Raw genomic sequence first — 18,591 nt, forward strand, 5'->3', positions numbered from 1 at the left:
AAAAGAGAACTATTTGGTGACAGCCGTTTTCAGTGAGCTGGCTTTTAAAGAAGAGTGCCATAAAGCTCTGATCCAGAACACCAACACAACTCATACACTGCTCCTCACTGCGCTGTATCAGGCAAACTCTGGGACAGAAACCTTAAGAGAAACAGAGCTGCACGAGCTGCAGTTTGTGATCCCTGATTTCCCTACAGCTGAAGCACACCCGGCTGGCTCTTCCTGCAGCTCTGTGCTGGCAGATGCTAATTTCAAACGACAGGAGCCGTAATACCAGGCCAGAAAACAAGCGCCATCACTTCCATATCCTGCAGAATTGGTCAATAACCACAAAGCTTAACTTCACCAGCCTTACCTCAGCTTCCTCCTGCCAGGCTGAGGACCTGCAGTGCCCCAGGCTCCTGGAGCTCTCCCTGTTCCCACCTGCGTGGGGAAAAAGCCGGTCAGAGCCCTCAGGCCTGCAAACCGCCCCTTCAACGAGCTCCCCCAGCTTCTACCCCACCCGGCTGAGGGCCGCATCCCCAAACAGCCCCAGGCCGGCCCCGCTGCCTTTTGGTGGGGGGGGGCACCCTGGAGCCGCCCCCTCCCCTTCCTCCGCCTCCTCCCTCCAACCCCACCCCGCCGGTAGCGCCCATCACCTGCACTCATCCCCTCGGGGTTCCGTCGCCCCCCGCCCCCGCTTCCGCCGCTGCCACCCGGACCCGCCCCCCCCGCTCCCTCCGTTTCCCGGCACTAGGCCGCAGCCGGCAACCCGCAGAGCGAGGCGGGACGGGAGCCGCTCACCTGGGCCGGGCGGGGCCGGGCGGGGAGGGGGGGCGGCGGGCGGGGCGGGGCGGGGCGAGAGCGGGGCGGGGGGCGGCGGCGGCAGCGGCTCCGGCGCGGGCGGCGCGGACGGGACGGGGCCTCTACTCGCGGCGGCGCAGGGCGGCCATGGCGTGACGTCATCAGGGCGCGACGGCCGTTCGGGCGGGGGGAGGGGAAGAAAGGGGGCGGAGCCTGCGCGGCCCGGCGTTACGCGCGCGCGGCCGCGCAGCTCTCGTCTTAAAGGGGCCGCGCGCGGGAAATGTGCTGAGCGCGCATGCGTAGTCGTGCGCGCGAGGGGGGGGGGCACGGGCGTGTGGCAGTGCGCACATGCGTGTAGATATCTGCACCCGCGTGCATGGGTGCATGCCTGTGCATTTACACATCATGGAGAGCTGCAGGTGTGAACACATGCGTGCATACATCTGTGTGCTCATGCACGTGGGCACACATGCATGCCTGCACAACGAAGCATGCACGTACATGTGCATGGAGTTGCAGAGTTCTAGACATGCAGCCAGGCGTGCACGGACAAGGAGGTGCCTGTGTGCACGCTTGTGGATGCTTACACCATAAAGAAGCGGACATGTGTAAGCACGGAATGTGTACGTGAGTGTGAATGCCACATCTGGATCTGCACGTGTCACACGGAGCCGGTTGTGTGCACGCATGGAGATATGTGCATGCACACTGATGTGTATTTCTGCTCATACACACACGCAGAAATAAATGTATACGTGCACACATATAGAAGAAGTGGTAAATGCGTGTGCGTACACACACAGAGGCACAACTATATGCAAGTGAGCACCAGGCATGTGGGGTGCTGCATTGCTGGGACAACGCATGCTTGAGACTATGCACTCACTGCCCCGTGCAAATAGAGCTGCAGGCGGAGCAGCTGGGCAGGACTGGTCCCACCCCTTGTGTCAGCAGCCAGAGTTGAGGGTTGGTTTAGGTGGGAGGGGTGTGGGGTGGAGCCTTAGCTGACAGCTATATAAGGTGAGCGTGGATGTGTGGGGCGTAGATTGAGTGTGTTTGGTGGAGGTGAGTGGGGATGGGGATGGGGATGGGGATGGGGATGGGGATGGGGATGGGGATGGGGATGGGGATGGGGATGGGGATGGGGATGGGGATGGGGATGGGGATGGGGATGGGGATGGGGATGGGGATGGGGATGGGGATGGGGATGGGGATGGGGATGGGGATGGGGATGGGGATGGGGATGGGGATGGGGATGGGGATGGGGATGGGGATGGGGATGGGGATGGGGATGGGGATGGGGATGGGGATGGGGATGGGGATGGGGATGGGGGCTGTCCACAAACCATTAGGGTCATATTTGCTGGGGTGAGTGCCTCTGACTGCCTTAAATCCCTTACAGCCCCCTAAAGGGGTCGGGGCACAGTCCTACACCTCTGCTAACCTTTGCTCCAGCAGTGACTCAGAGCCCATGCACTGCTTTACGCAAGAGCTGTGCTGGCAGCAGGACTCTGCCCGTTGCTTCCAGCCTGTTCCTGCTCAAAGGGCAGATGCTGTCCCTGCTGAGCAGGGCGGGTACCACTGGGATATAGGGATGGGGTCTCCTGAGGGGTTGGCAGAGCTGAACACTGCCATTGCCTGGGCTGAAGCTTTCTCCCTGCCAGGCTCAGTTCCGTGCCAGCATGGATTATGCCAAATCCTTGAGCCTGCGCCTGGCTGCGCCTGTTTCCAAGTAAGCTTTGGGGTGACCCTAGGAAGGGGATGTCACTGTCTCCCCCTGCTCTGATACCACTCAGCACTTTGAGTGAAAGCCCAGGGCTGGGGGTGGCTCTGGGAAGCCCCCTGACCCTCCCCATCCCCCTCCAGATGTGTCTCCGCCAGTGCTTCCATGACCCAGCAGCTGCTCCTCTCCAGCCCGGCCCCACGGCCCCGACCCTTCCGTGTCTGCAACTGCGACCGCAGCCTGCGCAAAGGCATCATGGCACACAGCCTGGCTGAGCTGCTGCACCAGGTGAGCCATCCATCTATCTGTCAGGGGCCCATCCATCTGATGGGCCATCTCCTCATCGCAGCCCTATTGCAGGTCCGGAGCACCCTGCTGGTCCCTGACCCCATCACGCTGGTCCTGGATGAGGACGGCACTGTGGTGGAGACGGAAGCTTTCTTCTGCACGCTGGAGGAGGGCACAGTGCTGATGGCCCTGGGCAAGGGGCAGTCGTGGTCTGCCTGCAAGGTGAGCGTAGGCTGTAGGAGCCCGTTTCATCCCACTGGGGTCAATGAGGATGATGCTGGGTGAGGCAGCACGAGGTTCCTTGGGCAACTCTCGGTCCTGCTGTGCCTTAGGCACCTGGCTACCAGCTGAGCCTGTCCCACAAGCCGTCCCGCCGCATCGATGTCGCCTGTGTCACTTTTGACCTGTACAAGACCAATCCCCAGGACCTGGGCTGCCTCAACGTCAAAGCCACGCTCTACGGCACCTACAGCATGTCCTACGACCTGCGCTGCTACGGGGCCAAGAGGCTCATGAAGTGAGTGCTGGGAGGGCAGCCACAGCACACACAGGTGCACGGAGTGATGCTCACTCTTGTTTTTTGACCCCTACCCAGGGAAGCGCTGCGCTGGATGCTCTTCAGCATGCAGGCCACGGGGCACGTGCTGCTGGGCACCTCCTGCTACATGCAGCAGCTGCTGGATGCCACCGAGGAGCCCAAGGAGGAGAGCTGTGTGCAGCTGCCCCAGGTCCTGCCCCACAGCCTCCCCCTGCTGCCCCCCAGCAAGATGCTGCAGTGAGGAGATGGGGCATGTCCTTTCCTGGGGGTCCCAGAGCCCCTCCCTAGGTCAGTACCCAGAGCTCTCCCTGCATGCTGCTGGCTGGATGCAGCCGCCTCTTCTCTGTGATGCCTGCTGCTTTGTAAATATATTTATTTAAGTAAAGCTGTGCTTCTTGCAATGCTGCTCTGTGTCCTTTCCCCTCCCTGGCTGGGTTTGGGGTGGAAGGGGGGGGTTCAGCTGCTTGCCCCATTTGGCACAGGGCTGTGCCAGGCTGTGGTGCAAGGGCTGCTGCTGCAAGAGGCCCTGGGGGAGCTGTGGCACCACTCACTGCCTGCCTGGTGCCAGTTTCTAGCAGGAGTGGGAGAAGGGAGAGCAAATCAGTGCCCACCTGTGCCAGAATGGGGGCAGAGTTTCAGGGAGGAGAGAACCTGGGTGAGGAATGGGTGCTGTATGTGCACCCCCCTGAGTTGCACCTTACCTGCTCAAAAATGCTGAGTTATGGTAGGAAGAGGACCCCATTAACTCAGACAAGCTCCTGTTGCAATGGTTTTCTGTAGGGTTTAATGGTTCATACTGGCTGAACCCCAGCTCTCTGTGGTGTCCCTAAGCCCCTAGGTGCCCTCCCCAGTACAGCAGGAATCCCAAATCCCAGCCACACTCACCTGGGGCTCCCAGCTCCCAGCACAGCTTTGAGACTGCAGCATTGGACCCCCACAGCAGAGCCCAGGACTGGGTGTGGGGCAGCACAGCCCACCTGCAGCTCGCTCCTTTCATTAAGCAGACAATTAGTCATCAGCCTCCATCCCCACACCTGCTGCACCACCTGGGCAGGGGCTGCACCCCAGCCCCCCTTCCCTCCAGCATGGAGGCAGCACCCAGTGTAATTAGACATATTTATTTTCTGTACACGCTTATACACACAGTTCCCAGGGTTGCTTCATTCTCAACTTCAGTGCTCTCCTGTTCCAGGGCCTGGTTGTGCCCCCCTTTCCCTGTAGTGTCTGCCCCCCCTGCCCTAGTTTCCCTGCAGCACCATGTAGGGAGGAGCAGTAGGGCAGATGGAGGGGGCTTTGCAGAGCTGGGGGGGCAGCCCCCCTCCCCATACCACGGCTTCAGGTCCGTGCTCTGAGGTCCTTCCACTTGAGGTGAACGTCAGCACCCAGAGCAGAGAGATGTGGTGCTCTGGGGATGAGGAGGGGCTGCGGAAGCCCCCCCCTGGGGTCCATCATCGAGACCCAACCCCACATCTGCAGTGAGGATGGTGCCACATCGCTTTATAAATACACATCCATCACCGGGACGTCGGCCCCCAGTGTCCCCCCCAGCCACACCATTCCCACACAGCCCCCCCAACCCCAAACTGCCGATCAGAGCTGGGGGGGGGGCCCTTTACTTGACGTGCTCGGCTGCGTGGGACGAGCAATAATACTTCTTGTGGGCGATGAAAGTGGACAAGCTGCTGAATTTGATGTTGCACAGGCGACAGTACCGGTGGTTGCCGTTGGGCACAGGGCTGGGGGCAGCCTTGGCCGGGGGGGTCTGCACCCCCCGGTCTGTATAGGAGGGCGGAGTGGGTGGCTTGTCAGCGGGGGGCCGGGGGGAGACGGGGGGCCGGGGGCTGCCGTTGGGGGGGGCATCGCGAGCCTCCTTGCCGTTGAAGCTGTCCCGGCGGAGGCGCGGGGCGGGTGGGCGCGGGGGTGAGGCGGCGGGGGGCTCGGGCGTCCTGCCCCCCCCGGGCCGTGGGGTGTCGGGGAGGCCATGCGCAGCCACAAAGAGCCCATGGACGTGGCGGAAGTGCTCAATGAGGTCCCCCTTGATGGCCCCGTTAAGAGGGCAGTAGGGGCAGACAGAAAGCGGCCCTTTGGCACCTTTAGGGTACCGCGAATCCCCCATGGATACTGCAGGGTAGGTGGGTGGCAGAGCCTTGGCGGCGCCGGTTGGGGCCGTTTTGTCCCCTTCGCCGTCGCGGTGTCCCTTGGGCACGGCCCCTTTGATCTTCTGGAGGTGCTCCATGGCACCGGGCTGCAGCGGGGTGGCAGGGCAGGAGAACTTCTTGTGGGCCAGATAGCTGTCCAGGCTGTTAAAGCTGAGGCGGCACGCCGTGCACTCGTGGTAGTCGGCCAACGGCAGCAACGTGGCTGCGTTCTGCTCTCCGCCGCGCCGCCGCGGCTTCTTGCTCAGATCGATGGGGCCCTCAGCATCGGGGCTGGAGCTGGGCGAAGGGGCGGCCGCAGGGGCTTTGGGGTCGGGCTGTGGGGGCGGCTCAGCCCCGTGGATCTCGTAGAGCTTGCGGCGCTTGCGGGTACGGAGGGGCTGCGGGATGAAGGGCACCTTGGGCAGGCCGGGTCGGCGCAGCGGCGGGTCGTGGCGCGAGGCGCAGTAGAAGCGCTTATGGACGGCGTAGGTCTCGTGGCGGCTGAAGCGGATGTTGCACGCCTCACACAGTGTCTTGCTGGGGTCCTCGTCCCCCTCCGAGCTGACGGGGCTCTGGCTGTCCTCGCTGCACCGCCCTGATGCTGCCACCTCCGTCCCCGGGGACACCGCTTTGCCTTCTTCCAGCGGGGTGGGCGGTGTGGCTGCGCGCCCCACTTCCCCATCCCCTGATGGAGCGCTGTGCCCTTCACCCGACGGAGCAGACAGCAGCGTCCCAGGGACGGGAGGACCCTTGGGGGTTGCGGGGGGCACTTTGAGCTTTCGGGCACCGGGGGGGCTGTCCTCGGCCAGGTGGCGGCTGGAGCAGTAGAGCCGCTTGTGCACGTAGTAGTTGTTGATGTTGTTGAAGGTGATCTCGCACTCGAAGCACGTCGCACCTTTCGGCACCGGCGCTCCGGTGAACAGTCCCGGTGGCACCGTGCCATGGCCCTGCTTCAGCCGGCTGTGCACCAGCTCTGACATCTTGGCTAGGATCTCCGATGCCTGCGGGACCACCGTTGCAGCCTCGTGGCCAAACAGGTACTGCGGCAGGAAGACGGTGCCTCCCGCCGTGCCTGAGCCTGGCTCGCTGGGCACAGGGCTGGAGCCCGGCGTGGGGCTGACCAGCTCTGACTTCACCTTCCCTGGGGGAAGGCTACGGGGGGATGAAGTCCGGGAGCTGGGCTCTGGCTCTGAGCTGGGGCTAGCAGCGGCCTCCCTGCTTTTGGGTTCCTCCGCCTCGCTCCCAGCCGGGCTGTCAGCTGGCTCCTCCTTGATGCGGATGGGCTCACTGGAGGAGGAGGACTGACCTTCTCTTGGGGCTTCGCCATTCTGTGCCTCGCAGGATGTGGGTCCTGTGGTGGTGTCTGAGGGTGATGCGGGCTGTGGGGTGGCATCTGGGCCGGGCAGAACGGTGGGTAGGGGGCCGTGCAGCACCACGTGCTGTGGCAGGGCTGGCAGCCCCTCGGGTATGAAGGCGGGCAGGCTGCACTTCAGCACGGGTGCATTGTTCGGCTGGCTCAGCCCTGCCAAGGGGAGAGAGGTGTCAGTGGCATCCCACCCCACATCCGGAGCCATGGCGGGACACAGCCCTCGCTGGGGCAATGCCAAGTGGCACTAGGGGGGCTGGTGTGTGAACCCTGTCCCATACGCACCAGGGGTGAGGGGTTTGGCAGCTGGCAGTGCTGGCCCTGGTGAGTACACCTCTCCCTTAGAGCCCGGCTGGCAGATCATGTGGTTGGTGACCAAGTGGCTGTAGAGGATGTCCCGTGTGGTGGAGATGAAGCCGCAGCTGTGGCAGACCCCTGCAAAGGACACAAAGTGGGTTTGACCCATGGGCGTGGGTCCCACCGCAGGATCTCTCCCTGTCATTTCCATCCCCTGGTGCTGCTATCCCCTATGGGCACACCAGGCAGTGCTAACTCACCGTTGAGGGTGTCCGTGTGCACCTTCAAGTGACGTTCGCAGTTGGCTTTGGTGGTGAAGGCAGACAGGCAGATCAGACAGACAAATGGACGCTCCCCTGCAAGGCAGACAGAAGGACACCTCAACGCTGAGGGACAGGGACCATGGGGACAGCACAGCTACGCCTGCTCCATCTTTGGCTTTGCAGGTGAGCACCAGCTTGCAGGGCGCTGCCCGACATCGGTAATCTAACTGGGGAAGACCCTCATCTGGCTGCAAGCAACCCACAGCCTCCCTGTGCCTCGGGCAGGCTGGCCGGCTCCCTTGTGGTCCCTGCTGTCCCCAGGCTGTGCCATGTCATGCCATGCCCATACCGCTGTGGCTCCGCATGTGGATTTCCAAGGAGCTGGCACTGGGGCAGCTCTTTTTGCACTGGGGGAAGGGGCAGACACGCTCGTTTGGGTACGTCTCCTTGGGCTTCTCATCCACAGCAGGTGAGCCCGCGCTCTGCCGGCTGGCACAGTAGTACATCAGGTGGGCTTGCAAGTTGCGCTCGCTCCGGTACCAGATCCCACAGTCCTTGCATGGGAAGACATCCTCTGCAAAGGGAAGGGATGGATGCCAGGGGATGGGATGAGCACGGAGATGAGGACGGGCATCCCCTTGGGGACCCCTCCCCCGGCGTCACCCCGGCACTCACTGTTCACCACGGCAGTGGCCAGGATGGCAGCCATGCCCGCCTGCTGGGGCAGCAGCTGGATGTCGGAGTGCAGTGCAGCCGGGTAGGGTGAGTCTCCAGGCTCTGCCTTCACCGCCTGCCTGGGGATGGCAGCCGGCTCAGCCACCACGAAGGCGCACATTGGCTCATCCTCCTGCACGGCACGTGTGGTCCTGCACCACACGGCATCATCTGGGGGCACAAAAGGCGAGCGGTCAGCATCACGCCCCTGGGACTTGGTGCCCAGCCCTGCTCCCGGCTCCTGGGTGCTCTCCCTCCCCCGTGGCAAAGCCTGGGCTCGCCTGGAGGTGGCAGTGTCAGCCCACGCCTGATGGGCACAGCTCCACACTTGCAATACTGCTCGCACTGAATCTTGCAGTAACGTCTGCATTAAGCCTTGCAGCAGTGCCTGCACCAATGCTTGCACTGAGCGCTGTGCTGAATCCTGCACCAATGCTTGCAAGGCTTCCAATGGCCGCTGCACCAGCATTTGTAACACTCACACAAAGCACTGCGCTGCATCTTGCACCACTACCTGCACTAACGCTCGCAACAAGGCTTGCAGCCAGCATTGCACCAATGCAGCCCCCATCATCACCGTGCCAACCCCTGACCCCAGCGCAGGTACCAACCCTTCCTGTAGATGACAGCGTTGGCATCGGGCTCTCCGGGCACCAGGGGCAGGCGGGACAGCCAGCAGCTCTCATCCCCCAGCACCAGCGTCACGGGTGGGCTCTGCTGTGGGCAGAGAGGGGTACAGGTGAGCATCAGGGTCTTCGTGGCATTGGGACAGCAGGGGACAGCAGGGGACACTGGCATGCCCGTGTCAGCGCTGCACCCTGTGCTGCCTCCCTGCATCTCTAATGAATATTAATGAGCAAGGATGGGAGTTGGGGGGGGGAGGGGGGGGGGGGTTGGAAATTAATCTGCCTGATCCTCTGATGGCTGCCGCGGTAACGATATGAAATCTAATTATTCCTCCCAATATTTCTAAACCCTCCAACTCAGACTGACAGTCACAGCCGGTTTTAGGCCTTATCACTGCGAGGAGCCGAGTGCTCGCAGCGTGATAAAGCTCACACACACACACACACACACACACACACAGGGGCTCGCACACACGCGTGCACACTGCACCAGTGCACACGCAGCGCTGAGCCTGCAGGAAGTTGCCCTGAGGAGCAGCTTGGCTCTGTGCACGGGGTACCCAAGCAGATGCAGCTCCCTGTGGCATCCAGGACCCTGCAGCACCCTCGGGTGCTCCCACTCCATCCACAGCCATAGCAGCAGCTGCCTGTCTGCAGCCCATGCTGAGAACCTTCCTTGTTTCCCCTGAACAAAGAGGTCAGTGTCTCCGTGCCGAACTGGCCCTGATAACCATCAGAAACTCTATCTGCTCTGCATCCGCCCGGGCTGGTGTTAGCAGGGCAGCTCCCCCCAGCAGGCATCCTTCCTCGGGGGAAATGGGATGGGCACCGAGTTCCCCTTGCATCCCTTCACTGGCGGTTTGCAAACCCTCCTGAGCAATGGAGTTTTGGAGAGCACTGCGGGATCCCCTCTGGGATCCTCCTCCTCCTCCATCACCTCAGCCACAGCGCCATCATGCAGCAGGGAGCGCGAGCGATGCTCCTCATGCACCAAAGGCACTCCGTGTCCCCGATTCCCACTAAAACCTGTGTATGGCTGGACGTCCAGCTGCAAGATGGCATCTGGGGGAGGTCCCCTCTATCTCCCCCCGCCGCCAGCAACAATGCGAAGGGACCCGAGGGCGACAGCCCGTATCAGGGATGGGGCTGCGATTCCTTCCTCGCTTCCCCAGGCAGAGATAGGAGGGAGGCGAGCGGCGGAGGAAAGCAGGGCTGGGAATCATCAGCCCGCCTCGATAAGGGAGCTGCTGAAATGGGAGCAAAAATATTTAGACAATAAATGAAGTATCAGAAAAAAAGCCGCGCATATCTTTAAGGAATCAATCATCCTGTACCGGGTGTCTGGACACACGGCGCCAAGCGGGAGATATGGAGCCAAACTGGGCAGATAAGGGTTAATCAAGGATTTAATTCGGCAAAGATAAACGGGCCTGAGCTTAAAAAAAAAAAAAAAAGGAGAGAGAAAAAAAAGAAGAAGAAAAAAAAAAAGAGTGAGGGAGAGTGGAGGAGGAAGAGTGGGGATGGAGCCAAGCTGAGATCCTGGCTGCGGAGCCCCTGGGCTGGAGCTGACCTGCATGGCTGCAGGGAGGGGAAGGATGTGTGAGCGCGTCTGTGGGGCCCCAGCCTCTCCATGCATCCCTGCACACCCATGCACACCACCCGCACTGACAGAGCAAGCACGAGCCACCAGCAGCCTCTGCTGGTCCCAGCTCTGCAACGTGAAACTCCAGCAGTGGTGCCCAAAACCAGCAGAAACCCATCCTTCCCAAAGGCTCCCAGCCCCTCTCTGTACCCCTGCTTGTCCCTGAGGTTCCCTTTGTGCCCCAAATCCTCCTGCACCCTGACCCATCTCTGTGAGAGACACATAACTGCCAACAGCCCACTTGCACTGCCAGGGGGACCACCAGCCTCTCAGCAGTGCTGCTGTGCCAGGGCACCCAAAAACAGCCAGGGGATCCCATACAGTCCCAAAGCTCAGCACAGGGAAAATGCCTTCCCAGGAAATCCCTCTCCTCAACTTTGCTCATCGTTGCTGCAGGGCTTTTCCCACTCCTATAAGTGCTCCTTACCGCCTCGCCGTGTCCTGGTGATGCTGGCTCACTGTGGATGCTGCCCTGGAATGGTCCCCAGGAGAAGCCTTCAGGGAGGCTCTGTCGGGCTCGCACCCGACGCTCCCCATCCTGCACCACCAGCTCCAGTTCATCTGCAAGGAGAAGGATGGAGTCAGTCGGTCCCATCCCCATCCATCCCCATCCCCGCCCGGAAGAAGAAGAAGGTTCTATGCAGGTATTGGGAAAATCCCACCACCCTGGGTTCCCCAAACACTGGTACTGCAGTTCCCAGGCCAGGGAAACCCGCAGGTGCCCAGCTTGGTGGTCCCATACCAGCGCTGGGGGTCTGGGCACACCGCGGTGCAGCAGAGAGGAAGGAGCGCTTCCCATCCCCGCATCCAAAGTCACAGCGGCTTCAGGGCTTAATGGCTTTGATTATCTGATAAGGCTCTGGTTTAATGGGTTAGATAACATGTTAATACACTATGAAGGCTGCTCTAAAATGTTTTAACTGTGCCTTTGTCTTTCGGAGCGCAGATAAGATGGCAGGTAACCAATACTGGGATGTATGCGCACTGGCTGCTCCGTGCCATGAGGATGCTCTGCGAGGACACCAAGCTGCCACGAGCCCCACGCTGGGATCCTCCTAAAGCCACCACATGTGTTGGGTCACAGTCCCTGCTGCCACCACAGCACAATGGGGGACATCGGTGTCGCATCCTCTAAAGGGCTTTGCAAAGCACTGGGGTCCCACAGGCAGGGAGAAGGCTGCGCTGGTTAGAAGGCAAATTGCTTTCAGGGTTAGAAACGTGGGGAGGAGAAAATGATCCCATGGCTGCCGAGATTGAAATCTGATGTGTTTATTAGCTGGGCTGACATCTGGATCCTCTCTGTGCTGGGGTTATTCCAGGTGAGCATCAGGTGCTGCGTGTGGGGTGGGGGGGGGGGGATGAGCGCTCACCCAGCCACGTGCTGGCACCTCAGGCTCTCTCTGTCCCCTGCCCCCTGTCATCCTTCCAGATCACAGTGTGATGGAAGGAGGGGAGAAGAGAGCTGGGAGAGCCTATAGGTCCATTCCCCAGGGCCCAGATTCCCTATGGGCTGGGGGGGGGGGATTTCTGGCTCACCGCTGCCTTTGCCACCCTGCAGCCCAACTGCTCTCTCATGGAAGCCGTCCCCATCCTAACCCAACTGCCACCCCCCACACACCCCAGCATTGCCCCCCTGTTGCCCCCCTCCCCCCATCTCTGTGGTAATCAGCAGCGTTTGGGTCAGGAGACCATGTCTGTGAGATAAGCGTGTTCGCCTGACACTTCCCATGTCAGAGCACTTCATCTTCTGTGTATCAATCCCCAGCAGAGAAAACACGCAGGCGCTGATAAAGAGAAAACCGTTCCAGACTGGGGGACAAAAATAGAGTCGGCCCCATCGTGGAGCACACAGCAGCACGGGCTGCCTGCCGGCACCCCCAAAAACTCAGCGTGGGGATGGTGCTGCCTGGAGCCGGGTCTGCTGCTTGCGCTTGAATGGGGATGCTATTAGATCCCCCATGGGGACACGGGGTGACAGGGAGGTGGCCAGCTGTGTCCCCCTGCTTGTCACAGCACCCAGCAAGAGGGAGAGGAGGAAAACAAGCCCTGCGCTCAGCCCCAAAGCACTGCAACGGGGACGTGGCACGCAGCAGTGCCACCCCTTGGGGACGCTCGGGGTGACCGACACGCACACAGCCTGGACGGTGGCCTCAAGGAGCAAAGTCTGTGTACCCCACACTGCCACCGCTGCTCGGTGTCACCACCCCGTGGGGTGACACAGCCCTTTATCTAATCTCACCATCGGGTCCCGGCGAGGTGGAACCACATCGATAATGCAGGAATTCCCATCTCCGAGATGATTAACCAAACGGGGCAGGGATGGGGCGGTGTGCTTTGGGTCACCAAAAAGCATGGAAAGAGGAAATAAAAAAACAACAACCCCAACCCACAAAGCTCGGTCCCAACGGGTGCCTCTACTCAGGAGCTGGGTAGGATCCCAGCATCCACCCCAATGCCCCATCACAAGGAGGCACAGCCTGGGGACACGTCCCCATGCTGTGGTGTTTGCCATAGGGCTGGCAACTCCTTCTCCCCCCCGGCGCTGTGCTCCAGCTTATCTCCCCATCGAGATTTCAAAGAAATGGCCCAGGCTATGCTGGAGAGCAAAGATTAATCCTGTCATCGCCCCGCTGCTGGTTATCGGCTGATAAATGAAAGAGAAAGGCTGGCTGCCACCTGCACCTGGGGGCTGACGGGGTCCTGGAGAGGAAGGGACAAAGGGTGACCTGGGGTGACACAAGGTGACACAGGCACTTCTCCTCCAGGAGTAAGGAGAAGGGAAGGACGAGGGCTGCCCAGCTGGTCCCATCCCGAAAGGCTCCCACGTCCCTTACCCAACGGGTGTCCGTGAGGCTTTAATCAAATTTGAATGCATCAGATCTGCCCTGGGACAGGATCTCTGATTTGAGGACTCGGAGTGTTTGCAGCTGCCTGGATACTATCTGGATAAATACTGCTATCAGGGAGTCATGGGACTGCTTCCCAGCACTATGCATCACTCCTATTAATACTTGTGTCCCAGCCCCCAGGGCCAGGTCTGGGGTCGCTGGGGGCCTTCATGCCCCAAATACACCAAAATGAGACATCCTGGATAGAGTGGAAATAAGACATCTTCAGTGATGCCTGAAACACAGGGCCAAACAGATGCAGCCCAGCCCATGGCTTGGGGATCCCTGAAGGACAGGCCGAGTCTGTCTGTCTGTCTATCTATCCATCCATCCTGTCCATCCACCCATTTGCCCTTACATCTGTCCATCCATCCACCTGTTTATCCACCTAGCCATCTATTCACCCACCTCTCCATCAGTCTGTCCATCCATTTGCCCTTACATCTGTCCATCCATCCACCTGTTTATCCACCTAGCCATCTATTCACCCACCTCTCCATCAGTCTGTCCATCTGTCTATCCACCTATCCATCTGCCCATCCATCTGTCCATCTATTCACCCATCTGCCCATCCATCCATCCATCCAGCCATCTGTCCATCCATCCATCCCTCTACCCATCCATCCATTCACCCGGCCATTTGTCCACCTGTTTATCCATCTGCCCACCTGTTTGTCCACCCATCCATCTGCCCATCCATCCACCTACCTATCCACCTATCTGCCCGTCCTCCCAGCCCAGGAAACGCGATCCGAGCGCGGAAGCGGAGCCCCCGAGCCCCCCGCTGCTGCTTTCCGAAGCCGTGAGCGCGTGTGGCGGAAGGAATAAATCCTGACAACTCAACTAGCGCAATGATGTGATGGCACCGCGCCGATAAGATGGAGGGAGCCGATTGGGAAGAGTCTTAAGCTGCAAACACGCAGCATCTCCACTCTTCACCTCCGCTCACAAAGGGAAATCTCTCCAAAGGGGCTAAGGAGATTATCCCGGCTTTGCCGTCCCGGGTGCTCGAGTAATCAGGGCAGCCTTGGGAACAACAAAAGAGTGAGCGGGGCTTAAATTAGAGCAGGCGAGGATGGGGGCTCGGGAGGCTCTCACCCCTCTCCAACTGATCCCAGGCCACTATGGGACAGCCCCGACCCCACGGGTGGCTCAGATCTGTAGCTTTGGGCTCTGTTAGGGGGGGGGGGGGTTGGTGCATAACTGCTTGCTGCCAGGGTAGGGGGGGGAAGAGTTCTTCTGCCCTTATCGCTCCCCACCATCGCTCACCATTTATTGATTTATTTTTTTTTTTCTTTTGCCACGGTACAACAGCAAATCTTTATCGTGCTGAACCCTGACCCCGGTTAATGGAGGAGCTGTTACCTACCCTGAGCAGCACAGCAGGCAGGGGAGGGGGGGAGGGAGGGTGGGGAAAGGAGGGCACGAGGCTCCGCTCGCCAGCTGTGCTGGCACCGGCCATGCCAACGCTGTGCCCACGTACCCCAGGGAGCTGCGGTGCCCTGCCCCAGCAGGATGCGTCCCGACAGCTGGGTTTGCCTTCAGGGCGTTGCTGCGTCCCACAGATGGATGGGGCCACGATCCTAAAGGGTCCCCATCCTGCATCCCACCAACGCATGGGGTGCGGTGCCAAGGGGAAGAGCAGGAGGAGAAGGATGGCCGCACACGGGCAGCTTGGAGCTCCCTTCTCGAGCAGATCATAGTGGTTGCTGTGGTAGGAGATGCCATCACACCTCATTCCAGCACAGAACGGGTGCCCTCCCTGCCGGGACATGATTGACCCCACAGCTCTGCACTGCATTGAGTTTGCTATAGGGTGGCAGCATCGATCATTAGGAATACAACCAGAAACCCCCCTAACAAAAACTTTCTGTGGGGCAGATTTAGGGGCAGACACACATTAATCTGCTCCAGCAATGCCCCCAGCCCACCCTGAACCCACACTGACACCATCCCAACTACCCCGAGCATCTCACCAGCCCACGGCGTGCCCAAGCAGCAAGGTGACAGCCACATTCCCAACGTCCCCAACACAGGACAAGTGTCACCAGCCCTACTGCAGCCCCAGTGCCACCACAGAGCTCTGCCATGTCACCGGCAGGCTGAGCACGGGGGGCAGGACCCTCATCTGACGGGGCTGCCATCCCAAACCCCAACTTCTCCTCCTTCCTTCCTAGCAATCTACCACAAACACAACTCTCTGCGCTCAGCCCGGCTCCGGGCGATAAAAGAGAAATAGCTGGAATTATTTTTCCCACCCACACATACCATTGTGGAGGGGAAGGGGGAGTGCAGGGGCTGTCCGTCAGGACGAGCCGTCCCTCCTCGCCGTGCCCTGCTCACCCCGATAATAAACCTTGAGGTTTGCACACCAGCTCCGGGCGGCGAGAGATTATTCGGGCAGGAGTCAGGGCGCAGATAAACACAACCGAACGACTGAGGGAAAGGGGGGGGGGGGGGTGGAGGGGAAGGAACAAAAGGGAGAAGGAGAAAAAAAAGAAGTTTGTAGTTTTAATTAGATGGAGGGGAAAAAAAAAAAAAAATGGCACTGAGAAAGTTATCTCCACGCTGGAGCTGGGAGAGCACGTGGAGATGGGCAAAGATGGGGATGGGGGCAATGTGACCCTCGGAGCCTGATGGTCCCATGGGGGGGGACACTGTGCCCCACACCTGGGTGACACTGTGGGGATGTGAGCAGGTGATTGCTATTGGTGTGGCATAGTGCCTGGACTTGTGGGTTTCATTTTTTGGGGGGGAAAATATTGGTGCATGATGAGGGATGGGGATCTGCAGGACCTTAAGCACAAAGCAGCAGCCTCCCGGGGCTGCAGCCTGCCGTGGGGATTCTCTGGTGTCTAAATGAGGCTGAGCTGCCTGTAGCTCTATTCACCAGGCCAACACCTAATTCAGAGCCACTCGCTGTGCCCCTCCAGGAGGCAATGGGGACTGGGAGGGGATACAGCCCTGTACACCCAATTCTCCCCACTGGAGAGGGGCTGGAGGCTGCACTGTTCCCCAGACCACCAGCTCCCCTCCCAAAGACAGGGCTGGGGGAATGCTGGTCATAGGATGGTCTAATGGATGGGATGGGTGTGAAGCCCCCTCTAGGAGCCAGACAGTGCCTGGTGGGCACGGACAGCAGAGCTCCCACACCAACACCTCTCCAGAAAGTGCCCTGAAGTGACCAAAGCGCATCCGGGCAGCAATCCCCCCCTCCAACACCAACCTGCCCCGTCCATCTGCAGCGCTCCCAAGTGCAGGAGTATGGATTCCAGTTATCAGCCGTCCACGTATCAGAACCCTCTGCCAACAAGGTCATTTCAAAGATAAAAAGAAAAGACTCAAACGCTCTCCTCCCCCCAGCACCTCCTGCGCATGAGGCCGAGGAAAGCCAGGATGGTCCCCACAGGGGCAGTCCAGCAGACAGGCGATGAGGTGCCCGTGTCATCCCATGGGTTAACCCACTGGAAGAGCATCCCAAGGGATGAGCACCCACAGAGCCCTGCAGACCCCCGAGACCCCACGGGGGTGCAAACAAAGGCGCCGGGAGCAGCCCACCTCCCCCCCCTTCCTCCCCACACCGCATCTTCGCGGCTGCCATTGCTGACATACGGCGGATCCTGCCAGATAAAAAGAAAATTCAGGCTGCTCAGAGTTTCCCTTTTTGCCAGCTCCATCCCTGATAAGTGCAGAGCCTGCAGAGCGCCTGATAGACGGGCTATCGCGGCGGTTGGTGCGAAAGGAACACCCTATCGCTGCAGCATCGCCGGACCGCCATCAACTCCCAGCCACACAGAAATTAATACCACTCCAATTACCAGAATAGAGATGGGCTGGGAGAAGGCGATAATAAAATCTCTTTTACATAAAGAATGCAAATAACCCACTGCGGAGATGGGGGGGAAGGGGAGGCACGGCCGGAGCCGGGCGCTGCACTGCGTGGTGCTCATTTTGGGGGAGCACGCTGCAACCTGCTGCAATGCGACCCCACGGAAGCCCCTACGGACCAGGCACGGAAAAGGGACGGGGTTTGGGATTGCTGGGATGGGAAGGGTTGATTTTAGGAGCGATGCATCGCGGTCATGGGGACAAAGGGCCGGAGAGGAGATAAGGAGGAGCCGGAGCGGCCTCGCAGCTCCTTCCTGCAGGAAGGAATGGGGGTATCAGTGGGGCCGCTGCGTGCTTCCCCTCGGATGGGGCGGGATGGGGAGCGGGGCCCATCCGTGGGGATTGGGGCAGCTGCTGCACACGTGCAGTGCTGGGCAGACCTTCCCAGGGCTCTGCATTGCACACGGCCGTGGGGACGCAGCCGGTGTCCCCATCCATTGCTGGGCTGGGGTTAGCTATCCGGCACTGGGGTCACCCCTTCCCGTCATGTGCAGTGGGGAGGAAGCGTGCTGCTCTGAGAGGCTGCCAATGGGACGCACACAGCCCATCATCCAAAGCACTGCACGGCCACCCATCGAGGAACGGTCACCCTGGAGCCAGCGGCTCCCCATCGCACACGCACCCACAGGCCTAATCTTCATGGGGGAATCCTGACCTTCTCCCCATCGGTGTGGAGGTTTGCAGATAGGAGCGCGATAGGGCACGGGGCACCCAGCGAGCGTGGCATGGAGATAGCAGTGGGGAGATAGATGGCTCAAGCTGCGTCTTGGGGTTTTGATAAGCATCGCAAAACCACTCCAGTGGTTACCAGGATGTCTGCAAAGTGCCCTGTGTGCACATGGGGCAGGACAGAGCTCTTGCACGCTGCAGCCCTGATGGCTTTTATGGCCCCAATGGCAAAGCAGGGGACACAGGGCACTGCGCCCATCACCTTCTGCATGGAGCCTGGCAGAAGGCACGATGCTTGCAGCATGCCCCAATCTCAGCCCCACTTCAGCAATAGGAGCACACAGTGATGGCCGCACAGGGACCTACCTGGCCCATTCCAAGAGCTCAGCTCCTGCGTGTTTTCTCCAGGATCTGACTTCTCCGTCTCCTTTGGGCTCTCAGGAACATCTTTGCACTCCACCTCTGCAGCAGAAGAACATGAGATCAACACGGAGCACTCGAACCCATGGCACACACAAAGAACCCTGAACTTCCCCTGTACCAAACCAAATCCATGGGGACCCCAAATCCATGGCACAATGCACCACATCCACGGGGACCCGAAACCCACACAATACATAACATCCACAGGGATCCCAGAGATTCATGGCACATCCATGGGAACCCCACAACCCCATGGCGCAACGCACCACATCCATGGGGGACCCCACAAGCCATGGCACAGTGCACTACATCCACGAGGATCCCAAACCCACACAACGCATCACA

At 60.2% G+C, this 18,591-nt stretch overlaps 3 protein-coding genes across 3 annotated transcripts in view; 1 reads left to right on the top strand and 2 right to left on the bottom strand.

The window, feature by feature from the left end:
• ZC3H18 (zinc finger CCCH-type containing 18) overlaps positions 1–945 on the bottom strand; it is a gene marked incomplete at both ends in the record, with an annotated part of 39,693 nt that extends 38,748 nt beyond the window's left edge. Inside the window, 2 exons of the mRNA XM_079541271.1 lie at positions 356–423; positions 784–945. Of these exons, the coding sequence (XP_079397397.1) occupies positions 356–423; positions 784–945 (230 nt within the window). The remainder of the gene's footprint in view (positions 1–355; positions 424–783) is intronic.
• Positions 946–2,465: 1,520 nt separating this feature from the next.
• On the top strand, positions 2,466–3,573 carry CIDEC (cell death inducing DFFA like effector c; the record flags this gene model as incomplete). Its single annotated transcript, XM_079541413.1, has 5 exons — positions 2,466–2,515; positions 2,650–2,794; positions 2,867–3,016; positions 3,127–3,311; positions 3,390–3,573. 5 exons carry the CDS (start codon positions 2,466–2,468, stop codon positions 3,571–3,573), a joined length of 714 nt encoding a protein of 237 aa, XP_079397539.1.
• Positions 3,574–4,944: 1,371 nt separating this feature from the next.
• Positions 4,945–18,591, bottom strand: part of ZFPM1 (zinc finger protein, FOG family member 1) — a gene marked incomplete at both ends in the record, with an annotated part of 28,353 nt that continues 14,706 nt past the window's right edge. The window contains 8 exons of the mRNA XM_079541275.1: positions 4,945–6,992; positions 7,122–7,271; positions 7,394–7,489; positions 7,746–7,970; positions 8,072–8,281; positions 8,722–8,827; positions 10,806–10,939; positions 18,190–18,285. Of these exons, the coding sequence (XP_079397401.1) occupies positions 4,945–6,992; positions 7,122–7,271; positions 7,394–7,489; positions 7,746–7,970; positions 8,072–8,281; positions 8,722–8,827; positions 10,806–10,939; positions 18,190–18,285 (3,065 nt within the window). The remainder of the gene's footprint in view (positions 6,993–7,121; positions 7,272–7,393; positions 7,490–7,745; positions 7,971–8,071; positions 8,282–8,721; positions 8,828–10,805; positions 10,940–18,189; positions 18,286–18,591) is intronic.

Source organism: Tetrao urogallus (genome assembly GCF_951394365.1).
Source record: "Tetrao urogallus genome assembly, chromosome: 12".
In the NCBI taxonomy this organism is placed as follows: domain Eukaryota; kingdom Metazoa; phylum Chordata; class Aves; order Galliformes; family Phasianidae; genus Tetrao; species Tetrao urogallus.